General features: G+C 42.5%; 1 protein-coding gene across 3 annotated transcripts in view; it reads right to left on the bottom strand.

Moving 5' to 3' along the window:
* The window catches only part of SETD1B (SET domain containing 1B, histone lysine methyltransferase), a 113972-nt gene that overhangs the window by 51509 nt on the left and 44068 nt on the right, over nucleotides 1-18395 (bottom strand). For 2 of the 3 annotated variants that reach the window (XM_073626744.1, XM_073626754.1), the window contains exons 7-9: nucleotides 9405-10181; nucleotides 6997-7173; nucleotides 3568-3655 (exon numbers count right to left, since the gene is read on the bottom strand). In XM_073626744.1, coding sequence (XP_073482845.1) covers nucleotides 3568-3655; nucleotides 6997-7173; nucleotides 9405-10181 — 1042 coding nt within the window. The remainder of the gene's footprint in view (nucleotides 1-3567; nucleotides 3656-6996; nucleotides 7174-9404; nucleotides 10182-18395) is intronic. The other variant, XM_073626762.1, reaches the window with a different exon arrangement.

Raw genomic sequence — 18395 nt, 5'->3', positions numbered from 1 at the left:
TCTGCTACATGACCTCCTGATGGAACACAACCTTGTGGACGCTTAGCGGGAACTGAACCCTTAAGTCAGAGATTGCATATTACTACTTGGCTCCACAAGAAAGCTTCACACGTATTGATTATCATTTTGTGCCCCAATGTTTCTTGTCAGATATCACTAACCTGAATAAGGATGAGCTCCGGCGTGTTCGCACACTCCACGTGCCGAGCCCGCCAGGAAGTCAGTTAGCACGGTGCTGCGCTAATCACAGGCAGTGAGACATTTCCCGATCTCTGCAGCCGCACATCGGGAAAATGTCTCACTGCCTGTGATTAGCGCAGCACCGTGCTGACTTACTGGCGGGCTCGACACGTGGAGTGTGCGAACACGCCGGAGCTCATCCTTAAACCTGAAGATTCTATCTGCCCTATGGTTAGATCATTAGATCAATCACCTCTATGATTGCAGAACCTTGAGATCTGGCCAAAAGCATTTTCCCTGATGCTTAAATGAATACCTGCTCCCCTTCAATGGTGCATTACCTCGATCCAAACCTCCCTCTCTGCATACTTCAATGAGAATACAGACTTCGCCTTCTCCCCAACAATTCTTTGGAAAGTCCATAAGGCTACAATTAGGGGAGCCATCATCCAACTTTCAGCATGCAAGGGAAAAAGAGGTTCTAAAATTTCTGCCTTGTCTTGCCCATCTTGCACACCTTGAGACATGATTCAAATCCCTCCAGAGCACACCAATACAGAAAGGGATTGAAACGGCAACGACAGAACCCAAACTCCTCCCTAATGATAGGGCCAAAAAACGATTTCACTGGCCAAAAAGGAAATTTTATACCTGCGGTGACAAACCAGGCTCTAAGTTAGCTAACTTATTCAATGTTCATGTGGGAGACACAAAACCTATTAATATAAGTTGACCTAATAACACAGTTACTGCCAATCCATCCACACTCCACAATCCACCAACCCTTGGCTTCCTTCCATCGGGACTTAGCAAGCCATGGAAGATGACATAGAAGCAGAAATTACTACAGGGGAGGTCTTCAGGGAGATCAAAGTTTTTAAACTGAAAAACTCCAGGCACTGATCACTTCTTGGCTTTATACTACAAAAAGTTCCCTGAAATTCTTGCTCCACATCTAACCAACCTCCTTAACCACCTGCATACTCACAGACCTACACCTTTCTTCCCTATTGGCCCACATAGTTATGTTCCCAAAACTGGGTAAAGACCCTCTAGATCCACAGAACTTCAGGCCAATTACGCTTCTAAACATGTACATAAAACATTTTGACCAAAATTCTTGTGAAGAAACTCAATACATTCCTACACACTATAATCCAGAAGGAACACATGGGCTTTGGCCCACACAGACAATCATTTGATAATATATGTAAAGTCATCAATCTAATGCACAAGAAACAAATACATGGCATGATACTCAGACTGTATATACACAAAGCATTCAAATGAATCTTTGTCCTGGGAACACAGTACAGGCGGTCCCTGGGTTACAAACATCTGACTTACAAACGACTCCTACTTACAAACAGAGGGAGACAACAAGAAGTGAGAGGAAATCTCCCCTAGGAAGGGAAATTCACTCCTGTAAGAGTTATCATGGGAAAAAGGTGTCTCCACTGAAGCTTTATCACCAATCCTTGTTTCCACAACAACCCAAAGTTTTCAAAATCCAATCATCATAGGAACAGAAAGTGAGGTGAAATCTTCTGAACAGGGGCACAGACAGCAAAACAAATATTACAGGGGTGTTAACCCTTAATTACGCTATCCAAAAAAAACTTAAAAACAATTTTTTTGACTGGAGCTACACTTAGCTTAGCAAACTTACTGTTTGTAACCAGGGGACTGCCTGTATATACATTATGCTCTGAATATACACATTATGCCCTGAGCCAGTCCAGGCTCTAAAGAGATTCTGACCATCCACCCAGAAGCTCTCTATTCTACCCTCCAGCACTCACTGGAGTGCTTGGCTGTCGAGGTTCTCAGCGGGCCACTAAGAGCTTACTTCTATGAGCGCTTTAATGTGGCACACACTGAATATTTGAGATACCACCAAATATTTTAGCAAACTAATATCACCACATTACCTCTTTCAGGCAACCCGCTATTTTCTCTCGTGGCAAGACTCGCCTAATGCCTTCCATCGGTGGCACTTTCACAAATTTCACTACATTTAGTCCTTTATTAATGGCTTCAATATTTACACATGGGCAGACATTAGGGAAATGATCAAACCCGCTCTTTCTACAACAAAACACTGGCTAACTTCAACACTTACCAATAAAGATTTTACAGCTCAGCTTTCACTCTCCAAACATATCTGCCATCATACACCTCTCTGTCCCAAGTAGATATCCACTATCTATCCAGAATGAAACAAACAATCTAGGTAACCATATGAGCCACACTTACGTTTCCAAATGGGGGGAAGATCTCAGGTACACTAAAGCCAGGAAAGATTGGTTACAAATCTGGTCCACCATTGCTACTTGCTCTATAAATATAGCCATGGCTGAATCTGCAATCAAAATGGTTATGGGATGGAATGGAACATCGTTCGATCTAGATTACCACATTTCCACCCATCCCTTACCAACATATGCTTTCATGGCTGCACTGTCTCAGGAGATGTCTTACACATCTGGTGAACCTGTCCCATGCTTGCAAGGCTTTGGACTAAAGTCATTAAACTTTTGCAAACCCTCTTCAACTGCCCCTTTCCAAGAGTCTCTTGGTTCACAATACTTTACCTGAAACCCCAGTACTCACCAAATCTCAATTCAAACTGACAACATAGGTTTTACTAGCGGCAAAGCCAACCATAGCAAACGCCTGTAAAAACAATTTACTTGCTTCACAGAAGCCGATTGACGCATCAATGCATTATTTATTAATGAGAAACCCATGAGTATTCCTCAGAACACTCATTAGAAGGTATTTGTGGTATGGACTCCTTGGATTCCAAAAGCTCACCCTTCAATGCCTATAGCAAGTTATTCTGCCCTGTAAAAGCAGAACCCATCGGGTGGCCTTGATGTCCCCTTCCTCCAATCCCATCCCCCCCAACCCAAGACACTGCTCCTGGTCCCTACCTTCCAATGGTTTCTCGCCTTTTCTTTTCCACCAACCTAACTAATTCACCAATACATTTTTCCTCTTTTATGCTCTTCTCTATTTTCTTACCAAGGGGGCTCTTCAGCTCTTTACTTTTTCTCCTTCTTGAAGGAGACCGTGGCTCCCACTTGGATCAATATCTTCTCCAGACTTGCTCATAGCTGAATGCACCAATACATCCAAGATTTTGCTCACATACCATCAATTTAATTTGCTGTATATCTGAAAGCTTCTACAACGTGCCATTATTGTCCTTTCTTACAGGTCATCATGACTTTTGCAGTCACTTGTGTACTGTTCATACATGTATTGTCCTTCATAGAAATGTCTGACACTCTCTCATAAAAAAATTATTGAAAGTAAAAAAAACACGCTAACTGGAAAATTTTATTCTCTGACAACTGAGCACATCTTGATGCATTCACAAACCTTCATCTTCCTCATCTACTGAAGGTGATGGACGAATTCTCTTCTGTTCTCCCCCAAGTGCAGCTTCAGGAGGTTCTTTCCTCTTTACCTTTATAAGTTAAACAAATAGATTACATACTGCTTTTTACAGATCCTTAGAGACATCAGAACTGTATAAAAGTGCGTACATTTTAAGGAAGAAAAAGGAATTAATGTAAGAACTACTGTAGTGTTAATTCAAGTTATTTCTAATACATTATTGATGTAGAACTTGCCTGATCCAGACTCAATCAGCCATTAAATGTAAAGGACAAGACACTAACAGGTCACGCATTTAATTGTACTTTATGTTTGGTAAAGCTATTCCTTTTTCAGAACATTCTAAAATGTTATTTCAGTATGTTTAATGCTTCAATTTCACTTCAACAAGATGTTAATATCACCAAAGACCAATTCATATTTAAAAAAAACAAAAAGAAAAAACAATTGTCTTTAAATTATCAGTCTCTAAAAACATTCTCAATGAAATGCAATAAAAGAGGTCTTATACTACTTGTCTGACAGTCTGCGCCTCCTACCTTCCCTTTATTTAGTTTCAGTGCTGCAGCCTCCTTAAGACTCAATGCATTCAACATTTGCAGGGGTGGTGACAAATGTGTCCTCTGCCACCAGGGACGTCGATAAGCGAGGATAGATAAGGGGAGGGTGTCTGAATAGAGGCCACAACCCCCCCCCCCCCCCCCCCCGAGCAGAGTTATGTTTGTGAAAAAACAGGGAGCTTTGCTCCTGTCCGGTTCGTAATGGTCAATGAACGGGAACAAGGCAAGCTTCTGTAAAAGTGTTTATTCAGCCGAGCCGCTTATGCCGTCTGTATCATGCTGCTGCTCCCCTTCCTCTCTCCAGGGCCAAGCCACTTTAGAACTCTTCATTTGTCTACATTTTGGGCTGTCTCCGCCCAGGCAGGGCAGTGTGCTGACCTGATGCACACTGTGTGGAGACATAAAAGGTGCTTGACGCCTCTTCCACAAATTCAAAAACATACTGCAAGGAGGGGGAGCGGGAGGAGAAGAGGATCCATTCCTGCCTTCAGTGCCCTGGGCTGCATCAGAAAATTTTGTCCCGAGGTTTATTTGTGTCTGTGTGGCTGTCAGTTGTGGTACAGTAACTAGGTATATTTTGTGGGTACAAGGACCATTATATGTATGCAGTGTATAAAAAACTAGGTACAGGTTCTCTGATCCCCCTTCAGCCCATGTGTACTGCGCACGACACAGAAAATGTATTTTCTTTTTGATCCTAGAGTGCCCCAGGTCTTTCATAATCCTAGCCATGCACATTTTGTCACTCTGTTTTGTGGGGTTTGGGTGTTGGCAACCCTGCTCAGAGTGTGTGCAGGCAGCTTTGCAACCGCTGCTAAGAATCTAGCGATTATTGTTGGTGACTGCCCCTGGATGAAGCCTTATTCTCCCTAAGTCTGGGTTCACACTTGTTCACTGCATTTATATGCATTATGTTAGGGTAAATGATTGTGAACAGGCTGTTATTGCGCTAAAAAAAGTGAAAAAAAAAAGGATTCCTCCATCCACACAAATTAGGTGGAGAAACATTGTATTCTGACAGCTGGACCCTGTGCTGTCATAATATACTGATCAGCGGCTGTGGCCATGGCTGCTGATCAACAGAAGTTTTCCTTCTTGTCCATTCAACAGGGACCAACTGAATTTTGATCCACCAATGTTCTTTCCCATAAGAAAATGATTCCAAACAGCTGCACTTCCAAAAATCCTTTTACTGAAGCTTCATATGACAAGTGGTTGACAGATGGAGCAGAGGACAAAAATGTAGAGGCATTTCGCGCAAATGTTAGCGCTTATTCATTACCAATGGCCTTTCCCGCTTGACAGACATTGATACATCCATCAACTTTTATCCAAAGGGAATATTGGAAAATTTCATAAGCGCTGATCAGTGTATTCTGAGAGCAGAGTCATCTCACTGTTAAGCTGGTCATCGATGAATCCTTGACGAGTCAATTTTTTTCATTCAACCAGCACCCTTTGTGGTATTGTATTCTGACAGCAGGAAGACTTCCCCCCATCAGAATACACTGATTAGCACTGCCAGGGTCAAGTGGGGAAAATCTGAAAGGGCAGCAGATCAACATCGGCGCAAGCACAGTGCCCATACATTGACAGAAATGAACCGGCCCCTGCAGAACCAGACAAATACCAATCCATAAATGGCCGGCTTTAGAATACAGCAACACAGCATTTTGCTGCACAGAAATTGTTTTTCGTTTTTTTTTTAATCAGCACACTGGCTTATCAAAAAAAAGAAATGAAAATAAATAAATAATTATAAAAACACAAAAAAACAAAAAACAAAATCCATGTATGGCCAGTCTTACACTTACGCTCCCAGAATATTATGTGTTCTATATGTTAAGATATAGTTACATAGTAGGTGAGGTTGAAAAAAGACACAAGTCCAACCTATGTGTGATTATGTGTCAGTATTACATTGTATATCCCTGTAATGTTGTGGTCAGTCAGGTGCTTATCTAATAGTTTCTAAGATGTGGTATTAAAGTGTTTTTTTTTATTATTATTTTTTCAACAGTTGCCCATTGCTGTTTCGTTTGCAACTGTTTTAATGAAGTTCATCTTCACAGTAGGCTCAGACAACGTTTTCGCTCTCTATCTCTATTCTGTTTAGGTTTATGCATCTGTGAGGTGGCATTAATGTTACCTCCTAACTGCCTGTTTTAACCTGTAAATACCTGCACCACAACCGCATGGTGAATGGGTCACATTTGATGGAAGCTACTGCCTGCCGAGTGCAACAGTCTGTATAACTTTTGCCTCCCATTTGCTGTTTTTGACAGGTACCGTACCCCACTTCTGGGAGACGCGGCCGCTTGTGCTGTATCTCGGAAGTTCGACCCCCTCCTTCTTCCTCCACCGCCGGACCAATTAGAAAGTGCAGTGTGCTTCACGCATGCGCAGTAGGGGTTTCCCTTACCAGTAATGGCGGTAGCTGCACCCGACAGCCGATCCGAAGATCGGCTGGGGTGCCGACATTGCAGGCTCCCTGGACAGGTAAGTGTTCTAATATTAAGAGTCAGCAGCTGCAATATTTGTAGCTGCTGACTTTAAAATTTTTGTGGGGGGGGGGGGGGGCCTTGACCTCCTCTTTAAGGAGGAGCAGTTGTGGGGGGGGTTGAAAATGCAGCTCAGCCGTGAGCTGAACCCCCCAGAAAGATATCTACAGCTCGCCACATGCATGTGACATTCCAGGAAGTGTCTAATGCTGAGTTTTACAGAGGCTGCAGCATTGGAATGGAGGGGAGCTGTGGGCTAAAGTAGTACCATTAGGACTATGTATTACATAATAATAAGCTATACACTCAAAAAGGACCGTTACAGACAATATATAAAATGAAATATTTACCTTAAATGAAGGGAGTCGGATCGCACCACGCAGACCAAAGCCAAGACCTCCTATTCCATCAAATCCCAGACCTTCTCCCTTGTTCCAGCTTTCTAGCAGACTTGATGTTATTTGGACAGTTGCCTTTGGTTTTTCTTCATCTTTGTTATCCCCAGATTTTACAGGGGTCAGCGACTGCTATCAGTGATGATATAACAGAAGATTAAATAAGCAATGTTCGACTCTATGAAAATTCTCATGGATACACATACCTATTCTTAGGTTTAAAATACATGTACAGAAAAACAGGATTTTTTTACTTGCCAGCAGAGATGGGCTCGGGCATGTTCGAAATCCCACGTGCACGATCTCGCCAGGAAGCCAACACTTCACATGGCTAATCACAGGCACTGAGACATTTCCCGGTCCGCAGCTGCACAGATTGGGAAATGTCTCACTGCCTGTAATTAGCCGTGTGCAGTGTCAGCTTTCAGGCAGTATTGGGCACGTGGGGTTTTCAAACTCGCTAGAGCCACTCTCTATTTGGCAGTAAAGTTCAATACAGGACATGAGAGCTTAGTCCTAACTATAGGTTATATGCAGCTACTTTCAGGCAATTGGACACTGGTATAACAAAGCTGCATGGGTATGCCTTATATAACCCCTCCAACTCCCAGCTAGCCTCGGCTTTGTAGCAAGCAATAGGCAGATCAATAGACAGATAGTCTAATATGCTATTTTTCTGGTCATATAGTACAGGAATGTAAAAAGCCAACTACTGCAAAGCACATGATTATTTTAATCCAGGATAAGAAAAAAGAAAAAAAAAAAAAAGAACAGCATATCCTCCTTTGAGGATATAAATATAGTTATAGCATAGCCATAGCCATTTCCTTGATGTACTTGTAAGGAAGTAGAAAACAGGCACTCCCACTAAGGCCATCCTCTCAAGGAGCTTCTTTCATAGGCATTCTGCCAACCAGCATTTGAGACAAGGGATCCTTCGCATAGAGTCAAAAAGGAAGCTCATCCTGGAGATCTGGTGAAGCAAATCCACTAAGCCATTCAGGCAATAGCACAGGTAAAAGCTCCAGACCACCATAGAGGCATTCACAGGTTGCATGGCGGGGACCGCCAAAGAAAACAAGGCCTTAAAAGGGGGATGCTAAACTCTTGTCCAACTGATCCTTGAACACAGAATTATCCTCCACAGGGTAACAGACTGTCCATTTCTGTAGGAACTTCTCCTCAGTCGGATATTGCTGAGCACAATGTTTAGGAAGGGCAAAGAGTGAGGTTAGTCCCTGTACAAGGTAGGATCTAAGAGCGAGTGCTCTGGGAAGGTCTAAGCAGGTTTGGGTGACTTGAGAGCAGACTCAGGTTGCTCTAACCCTAAACATGAGTGTACCGCATCAAAAAGGGTAGCAATTTTAGAAATCACGTAACTCGGGTATTATTTATATTCTCTGTCCATTTTCTAGAATGGGTCTGGGTTGTGCAGGAATGGGATGGGTTGGATTTTTTTTTGTATGGCTGATATGTTTAGTTAAAAAAAAAAAAAAAAGTAGCAATGGTATTTTTAAGCTTTGAGAAGCTCTCAGCAGAAGGCCTCTCATCCTGCTTTGATTCCTCAAAAATTTGGAGGGGATGAACCACAATTTTATACATATATTCATCAGTAACATTTCTTTAAATTTCTCTAGATTACCATTGAATATACTATGTGCATGTCTATTTGATAACCCTTTTGTTCTTTCTGATGACAATGACTTGTACAACATCTTCCTCATGATGTCCTACTGTAGGTGATGCAGCCCATTCCTAAATAATGTTTAACAAAAAAAAAAGAAATGGGGGGGGGGGGGGGCTTTCTAGTCTACCTCCTGCTCAGGCAATGCATCAGCTGCAAAGCCAAAAGTCAGAGACTCACTCAGGAGGAGAGATGAAAGGGGCTTGTTTGTGACTTTTAAGGCCTACGACCTCCATTGAGCCCAAGATCCTGTCAATAAAATCAGACATGATGGCAGAAATCTCCTCTCTACATAGGCAGAAAAAGAAGTGTGTAGCCAAGGGGTCAGCAGAGTTCCAAGGGATGGCAGGGAATCAGACTGGGACAGGTGTCGGAATAGAGGGCACTGGGGCTCTCTGGACACCCCCACTACAGTCACTCAGCTTTTGGAATGCCAGCTTCGTGAGACCAGTTAAGACACAAGTCCTATGTAACTCACGACAGGAACAATGATGGGGACTAGCCCCATTGTCGCTTCGCCATCCAACTCAATATGATGAGTCAATGCAAGTGCCCACACAGGATAACGGTTAACATGGATACAATCTTGTGTCCTGTATTGTACAATTAACACTGAGCATAACCACGTTTAGGATATTTTCAGCACCCTTTCAAATACATATATACCACAAATACTAACCTTTGCTTGACATTCTTTTTTATCCCACCACTCATCAAATGCCCGGAATGCCACCACTTCAACCATTTTTCTGTTCAAATCTCTTTTCATGATGGCTTTAAGTTCTTTAACAATGACTTGCAGCACTCCATCCACAGTGGCCTTGTGTGGATCCTCCTTTTTGTATTCATAGCCCGGTGGTGGCACAGAAGGGTCAAACTTTGGGTAAGGTGGCCAAGGCTGACCTCGTGAAAGGTAAGAGGACATGGCAAAAGGGCGATATGAATGCTGGTTACTAAACTGCATGGAATTCCCCATGAAGTGGTGGTAAGGGTAAAGGTTTTGTCCTTGCATCATGCGGCTGAGCATCTGAGTCTGCATTTGAAAGGACATAGGCATTCCTCCCCACTGATTACCTAGGGCACTCATCATGTCACCTTGCATCATGGGGAACATGCCTTGATGGTATGGTGGTGGAGGGTGCAACATATGTGGTGGGGGTACTCCAGGTGGAGCAGGTAATGGTGGAGGGGGTACTGTAACTGAAGGATGAGTTGGTGGAGGAGGTGGGGGAAGAGGTGGTGGCATAGAGAATCCAGGTTGCGGTGGAGGAGGAGGTGGTGGTGGTGGTAGTGGAGGAAAACCAGGAGGTAGTATAGAAATGACCGATGTCATAACACCAGAACTAGTGACAGCTGAATTCACAACAATGGAATTGGCACATTCTTCACTAGTGATAGGAGAGGTGTTCATTTCATCATCTGAAATCTCCATGTCTTCTCCTGAAGACGGATGACCCTGTAAAAACAGAGAGATCACCATTAGTGAACAGTCTTCCAGAAATCTAATAAAATGTATATAAACAAAAAGAGAGATCTGTTAATAACAAAATTAATACTTCTGTAAATTTTTGTACAATTAAAAGAAAAAAAAAAATCTTTAGCCATTGTGAACTTTTTATTTTTTATTGAAATAAGAAGATCCATGCACTGGAAATCTAAACATAATCCAATGCCTGGTGACACATACAGGGCCACTGAACAAAAGGTTGTTCTGTCTCGTATATGGATAGAATCTACAAATCAGTATAGATTCTTAGTCATTAAAATATGGCATAAAATTAAACAATAAATAATGTGACCATGAAAACCTATTTCAGGGATATGTTACAATAACAACATGATATCTACTTAAACTACACTAACATATTCTTTAAGCCAACAACAATAATATGTGATCTGTGTGACCTTTAGGATTGGGGTTTCAATTCTACTGAAGCTTCTCAATTATAAGTGCATGTGTTGCAATGAAAACACAGAGTGCTGCTAATAGTGAAATGATTTTGTATGTAAGAAAATGAAGACATTGTTCCTAATATAAACATAAGGACACGCCAACACAACATGCTACAGCATTTCTAAGGCTCCATTTGTATGAGTGTTTAGCCACGCTGTGGCTGGACACACACAAAGTAGGTACAGCTGCGATCTCTACAGATAATCACTGGCTGTGCAAACAGTCACTAACAGCTGCAGCCACCAACAGCCTTTCATTGCACTGTACACGCTTGGTAGCTGCAGCTATCTGCACGCACAGCTGTCAATCCTAGCCGCATAAATTAGTAGATTGGAATTTGTAGCATTGCTAAAGGCCCGTAGGAATAGAGCCCTAATGCATGGCCCAGTCTTAGATAAGATTCCGCTCCCTCACACATAAACCTCTTATGGAACACAGCAATATTTACCTTTCAGCTATTGGTCAATAATTTTACCATTACTTATGATAGCTCTAATGGTTCCAAAGGTTTAAAGCGGAGTTCCACCCAAAAGTGGAAGCAGGAAGCTCCGCTTATCAGCCTCCATCCCCCCTCTGGTGCACCATTTGGGGGGGGGCGTATACCTGTTTTTGACAGGTACCCGTCGCCACCGCAAGATCACTCAGAAGTTCGTCCCCCCTCCTCCTTCCCCCGCCATTGAGAAAGTGTAGCACGCTTCACGCATTCGCAGTAGCAAACCGGCCGTGAAGCCTAAAGGCTTGACTTCCAGGTTCCCTCACTACAAATGGCGGCACAGGACCCGAGAGCTGATGGAAACAATGGCTGGGGTGCCGGCATCACTGGATTCCAGGACAGGTAAGTGTCCTAATATTTTATATATATATATATATATATATATATATATATATATATATATATATATATATATATATATATATATATATATATATATATATATATATGTCAGCAGCTACAGTAATAAAGCAAAAGGATTAGCAAAACTGGCAGGCAACTAGCATTTGTAGAATGAGAAATCAGCAGTGACAGACTTCATGTTTGTCTGAGGAAAATATTCCTTAAAGCGGAACCTCACTCTCTCAATCAACATTGACTATTTGAAATCCTTGCGCTGCTAGCATTGGTAAATAGATAGTAAGGTATATCATATTTACATGTTTTAAACTTTTTTATATTTCTGCCTTTACTTCCTGGTTTCCAGGCCTGGGCAAATTATGTAATACATCCCAGGAGTCTTCAGGAGGGGTTCTCTCAGCTAAGCACACCCTCCTGCCTGCATGCCTGAGCTAAGGGCAGAATAATTCTAGGAAGTAAATGCTTCATGAATCATTTACCCTTACCCAAGATGGCCACAACCAGAAATGCTAGGAGATTTATTTATTAAAGTGATTTCTCAGCACAATAAAGCATGGAGACTTGGATGGATGGGTGTGTTCACTTTATATATTAACAAATAATTTAAAAGCATTTTTTAGTTTGTGGTGCTCAGAGGCAGTGTAGTTCCGCTTTAAAGTGATACTAAAGCTTCGTTTTTTTTTTGTTTTTTTTAAAATAACAAACATGTCATACTTACCTCCGCTGTGCAGCTCGTTTTGCACAAAGTGACACCAAACATCCTCTTCTGGGATCCCCTCGGCGGCTCTCGTGGCTCCTCCCGGCATTAGATAACACCCTAGGAGAAGCGCTCTCCCAAAAGGGTTACCTTGCGGGCACGCTCCCTAGTCCTTCATTCGGCGTCCATAGAAGCTGAATGTATGACTCGGCCCTGCCCCCCGGGTCATTGGACTTGATTGACAGCAGCGGGAGCCAATGGCTGCGCTGTTATCAATCTATCCAATCAAAGCCGGGACTCCGCGGAGAGAAGGACGGCGCGTCCCCGCCGAAGAAGATGAAGAGGCTCAGGTAAGTAAAACAGGGGGGCTGGGGGGCCAGTGACTGCCAGGTGCTTTTTTTACCTTAATGCATAGGGATGCATTAAGGTGAAAAACACGAACCTTTACAACCCCTTTAAGTGTCTACAATAAACACACATTAACATGTAGGGTGAATATAAATTTGGTTCATAGATTCACAGTATTCCTTTATTTTAGTTAAGAAGAAGCGATGAAAAGTAAATTTTCAAAAGGATTCCAAAACAGTGAAAAGGAAATGCACCTACATTTTTTAGAGCAGGTGCAAAGCTGAAAATGAGAAACAGAAATTGATTACATCACCTATTATTCATTCCCTGAAATCTAACGTTTCACCATAGACTTCTGTTACCAGAGAGCAGCTGGTCTCTTTTATCCTCAGTCAACAGAGAAGCACAAAAGCATTGTACCCTTGCTGTAATTGCACAAAGCAGAGAAGCTGTGAAACAACCTGTGAATACACAGCGACAGCACCAACTATTTCACACTGCGTATAATAATCCAGATTAAAAATACAGGCTCTCCTCACTTAATGACCAGGTTCAGTTCAAACGACTAAGTCGTTAAACGAATTGGTCGTTAAATGAGGAGCCATAAGTAGTCAATATTTTAAGCATTAACTACTGTACTGTATTGTGAAAAAAAGATCTAAACACAAAACTCCAGCTTAATAATGTTATTTTAATTTGCATAAGTACAGAACACAAATGAAAATTCTGTACTGTACAATACAATGATGTACAGCGGGTCGTTAGTGTGGGGAGAGCTGGTCGTAAGTCCGAGTGGCCGTTAAACAGGCAAGTCTTTAAACGAGGAGTATCTGTATCCAATTGCACATTTAAAAAATAAATTAGAGAAAGGGATTAACATTATTGTTGCCTACGGCAACCAGATGTTGGATTCCTTCTCATTTTCTTAAAAGTTAATGTAGAGCCAAAAAGTTTTCTTCTTAGTTTTAGATTAGAAAAGAGTAAGAAATAGTGTTGAGCTGAACATATTCAAGTTTGGTGTGAGCAGGTGCGGAGAATATGATAAAGTTTGGGATCCAGGGCGTTTTTCAGTTTTCCTCGAGGTTAAGAATTTAAATGACAATTACTCCGCCATGCTACACTATACCCATATGAAATTTTTATTATTTTTTTTTTTAGACAGATAGAGCTTTCATTTGGTGGTTACCACTGGGTTTTTTACATTTTTCTATATAAAACGAAAAAATTGAAAAAATAAAATAAAAAATAAAATAAAAGTTTTAGTTATAAAATTTTGCAAATAAATAATTATTACTGGCTGCCTATTTCATTTTTGAGGCCCCAAAATGCCATGTCAGGCAAATCCCCACCAAATGACCCCTTTTTGGAAAGCAGACAGTCCAAGGTATTTAGTAAGAGGCATGGTGAGTTTTTTGAAGTATTAATTTTATGTCACAATTTTTGCAAAATGGAAAAATGAAATGATTTTTTTTCACAAAGTTGCCATTTTACCAAGTTATTTTTCATACACAGCACATACTTCGAATTACACCCCAAAACACATTCTGCTATGCATTCCGAGTAGGGCTGCAAGTAACAATTATTTTCATAATCGATTATGGTTTCGATTAATTGGTTAATAACCTTAAAAAAAAAAAAAAAAAAAAAGTGTGGTGTATAATTTAGTTAATATGTAAAAAAAAAAGGCAATTTATTCTTAAAGCGGGGTTCCGCCAATTTTCTTTTTTTTTTAAGTCAGCAGCTACAAATACTCCAGCTGCCGACTTTTAAAATAAGGACACTTAGCTGTCCAGGGCACCCGCGATGTCGACACCCAAAGCCGATCTATCCCTCGGGTGCTGCCGCCGCCATCTTGCGGCTTCACTTCCTGGTTCCCTACTGCGCATCCGTGACACGCACTGCGCTATCCCTCTGGTCCCCGCTTTGTTCTGGGACTTGTGTGTCTCCCAGAAGACAGCGGGGGGACGGGATGGAGAAGGCAACGGAAGTGGCGTAGATACCGCGAGTGGCTCGGGTATCTATGCCCGGAAGTGGGAGCAAAATACCTTGATTAGACAAGTATCTGCTCCCTCCTCACCCCTGAAAGGTGCCAAATGTGAGACCGGGGGGGGGTTGGGGGGTACCGGAAAGTCAGAGTGCCATTTTTAGGTTTGTTTCATCCCCAAAGCACATTTTGCTACTCCATCTTAGTAGGACAATACCACATTTGTAAGACTTTTTCACTGTGGAACTCCGCTTTAAATATCTCTATGCAGTGGTAAATATAAATAACCAACTATATGGTTAGAGAGCAAAATATCTACTCTGAGAATAACAGACAGAAGAGATATACTGTATAAACTATTAGAGGAGATATACTGTATATACTATTAAAGGGTGAATTAAAAAAATAAAAACAATTTAACAAAACAAATTTAATTTTAAGAATGTTCGTTTGATTTTCTAATCGTTATTGGGGTCAAATCGACGTTCATTTTCAACCACAGTGACGGGAAAATTTGGAAATAATAGAAAGGTCAAAGGAATTTTCAGACAGTGTATGTGGTTTTTGGTTTTTGTTCAGAAATTCCATTCATCTTAAAAACAGAATGTTAAAAACAAGTGAAAATTTCAAGTATGCTTTCATACAGTGAATGTACAAAGATTTTTTGTCCGAATATTCTCGTCTGAAAATTGATCCGTGTGGCCAGTATATGGCTCGGTACACACCTATGCAGTTTGCTTTTGATCTGTTTCTGCAGTGCTTTTTTGCTGTGCATTTTGATTTTTGTACACGTGATTTTGCTGCGATTTGCGGTTTTGCATTTTTTTGGGCCGATTTGTTGTTGGTTAACTTATCCTTTAATGAGATATCTCTTACACACAACATTCATGCCTAACTAATTCAGAGGAATACACACCTATAGTTGATTACCGTTGTATCCCTGGAGTGATGGCATGCCTTGCTACAGTGGGGATTTACTAATTTGAAAAATCCCCCTCTAGCTTGGTTTATGTGGATGTAGTCAGAGTGTCATTATTATGTTTGTTTCATCCCCAAAACACATTTTGCTACTCCATCTTAGTAGGACAATACCATTTGGGGCGGAGCTGGCAGTCTGTATCCAGTCTGGATACAAACTGATTGGATAGACCAGCTGTTGCCTAGTTACTGACTCCATAGCTCCCATAAAAGGACACCTGTTGTATTAGCCTATCGGATCTGAAGAAAATGCGGAAGCATTGAAACGCGTCATCCAACACGTCCATACGTCACTTCCGCTTTGTTTGGTTCCTGGACTAAGTGCCTTGCGTTCCACGCTTGTCTTCCGGTTCCTGTCTACTGCGACGGCTCTGGCTCTCCATGTCCGCTTAGACGCTGGTTGTCTTTGCGGACACCTCCATCGTTTTGCAGCCCAGCACCCAGCGATGACCCCGGTGACTACTTGCACATCCTAACGTGGACAGCGCTTCCAGGAGAACCTGCACCATGCACTTTGCCCACATCTGAGGAGGACGTCCCTGGACCCATTACTTGTCCTTGCCTTAACCTATTTCATCTTTGTGAGTAGCCATTTGGCTGTTTGTCCGTTTATAATTATCTCATTAAAGTTTCATGATACTGCACTTAGATTGGCGCTTCTTGCTGTTTTTTACATGGCTAGGACTGGTGTCTTATAGAAACTTAGTCCGTTGGGCATGCACATGGGTCAGTTCAGGCGCAGACAGTATAGGTCACAATCGAGGACACGAACGGTTACTGGCTACACTTAGGGCTTGTTGCGCAGACAGTATAGGTCACAATCGAGGACACGAACGGTTACTGGCTACACTTAGGGCTTGTGAGAGGTTGGGGGGTGGTAAAACCTCGTGGTTGAGAAGCCCCTCAACCACTACCCCTTTAGCTACAGAGGCAGTGGTCAAGCTTTGTAGACATGCCACGGCTGCGATGCTTTGCAGCTGTGGCAGGAATTATACCCCCTGTACGCCCATTGATCGTGACCTATTGAAGTGAATGAGGTTGTTTACGTGTGGTCCAAGGGGGTTAAAGTAGGTGGTGAGGAGGCGATACAATGCCTCCTCACTGCCTGACTAACGCTCTCTGAAGAGCAATCTGAACATGGGTGGCTCTTCAGAGAGCATTACACATGACTGCTGGCGGTGATCAGGGGCACTGGGACTGATGTGGCAGTGATCCGTTCTTTCTCCAGACTTTTTCGCCACTGCTGTCTTCTACGCCAACCCTGGCCTCCTCTGACGCTGTCTCCTGTGATTGTGCCAGCTCCGCTCTCTGCCGGTTCTTCTATAGCCATGGGTGTGGTCATCCAGTGATGTCACAAGGGGCAGGGTCTTATGATGACATCAGCGGATGAACACGTCCCAATAGCGGCGGCGAAGACAGCAGCGGCAGAAAAGACCAGAGGAAGAAGACTGGAGGGAGAACACCTGAAGTAAAACATTGCAGGAAGATTTTTAATAAAGGACTTGTCAAAACCGTAGTTTTTTTTACACTACACTGAGGGGTGAATTCACATGGGGGGCCCCCTTTTCCTGACCTGCATGCTCGGATAAGGGTCGGGTATGGATTTATGGATTTGGGGGGGGGGGGGGGGGGGGGGCATGCGCTTTTTTTTTTTTTTTTGGCATGGGGATTTCGTTTCAAGATCCATACCAGACTGGTATGGATCTTGGGAGTTTCCTTTTAAGAACCTCAGAGCACAAGTTGCACCATAAGTCGGATCATCATGCGAATTCCATTCAAATCAATGGGCTGAAAGTCGGATCAATTAAGATGGCTCTCATATTAAACTATTGATTTTGACTTGTCAAAAAAAAGCTTGATGCAGCTTAACGCTGTACTCAGCGTTAAGCCTCATTTAGCAGCCTTTACCAGTGTCAGATATTATTACAGCTGTAATGCGCCGTCCTGGGTTTTTTGGAAATAGTCTATGCCACTTACAGCTGCTAAAAGCCTGTGTGCGCGCATAAGGCCATAGAATAACATGGAGAGGTATTTTTAAGCTGCAAAAAAAAAAAAAAAAAAAAAAAAAAAAAAAAAAAAAACACCCGATACTGGTAAAAGCAGCTGTAAAACCACCCTGTGTGCATGGGGACTTGCAAAGAAAAAAATTGTGCTTAACAAGGAGTCGTCCCGTCCCCCCCCCCCCCCCCAGAAAAAAATTAAAAGTCAGCAGCTACACATACTGTAGCTGCTGACTTTTAATATGAGGACACTTACCTGTCCTGGAATCCAGAGATGTTGGCACCCCAGCTGATGTTTCTATGGGCTCTCGGGTGCTGCCGCCACCATTTGTAGTAAGGGAACCGGGCAGTGAAGCCTTTCGGCATCAGAGCCGGTTTCCTACTGCGCATGCGAAAAGCGAGTTGCGCTTTCTGAATGGCCCAGCAGCGGGGGAAGGGGGAGGCAGGCCGAACTTCTGAGTGATCTCGCCGCGGCACCAGTTCCACCTACCCCCCAAAAGGTGCCAAATGTGGCAACGGAGGGGGTTGGGGGAGGCGGATAAGCGGAGCTTCTGCTTTTGGGTGGAACTCCGCTTTAAACTGCAGTTGCTGTAAAAAAAAAAAAAAAAAAAAAAAAAAAAAAAGCAGCAGGGGATTGCCTTCATCTATACCAGACCCTTATCCGAGATGGGGGCCTGGTATAAATGTTAATGGGAGCGCACACACACACATAAAAAAGGCATAGGATTCCCCAAATTTATTCTTGCCCCATTCAGGTCTGGTGGGAATTTTAAGGGGGAGCCCCATGCAAAAAAAAATCAATCAAAAAAGTATGAGGCTTTTGACAAAACTTAAAAAAACAAAAAAACCCCAAAGA

This window comes from Aquarana catesbeiana, linkage group LG01 (genome assembly GCF_042186555.1).
Source record: "Aquarana catesbeiana isolate 2022-GZ linkage group LG01, ASM4218655v1, whole genome shotgun sequence".
NCBI classification, from domain to species: domain Eukaryota; kingdom Metazoa; phylum Chordata; class Amphibia; order Anura; family Ranidae; genus Aquarana; species Aquarana catesbeiana.
This window is presented reverse-complemented; position numbering and strand designations above follow the sequence as displayed.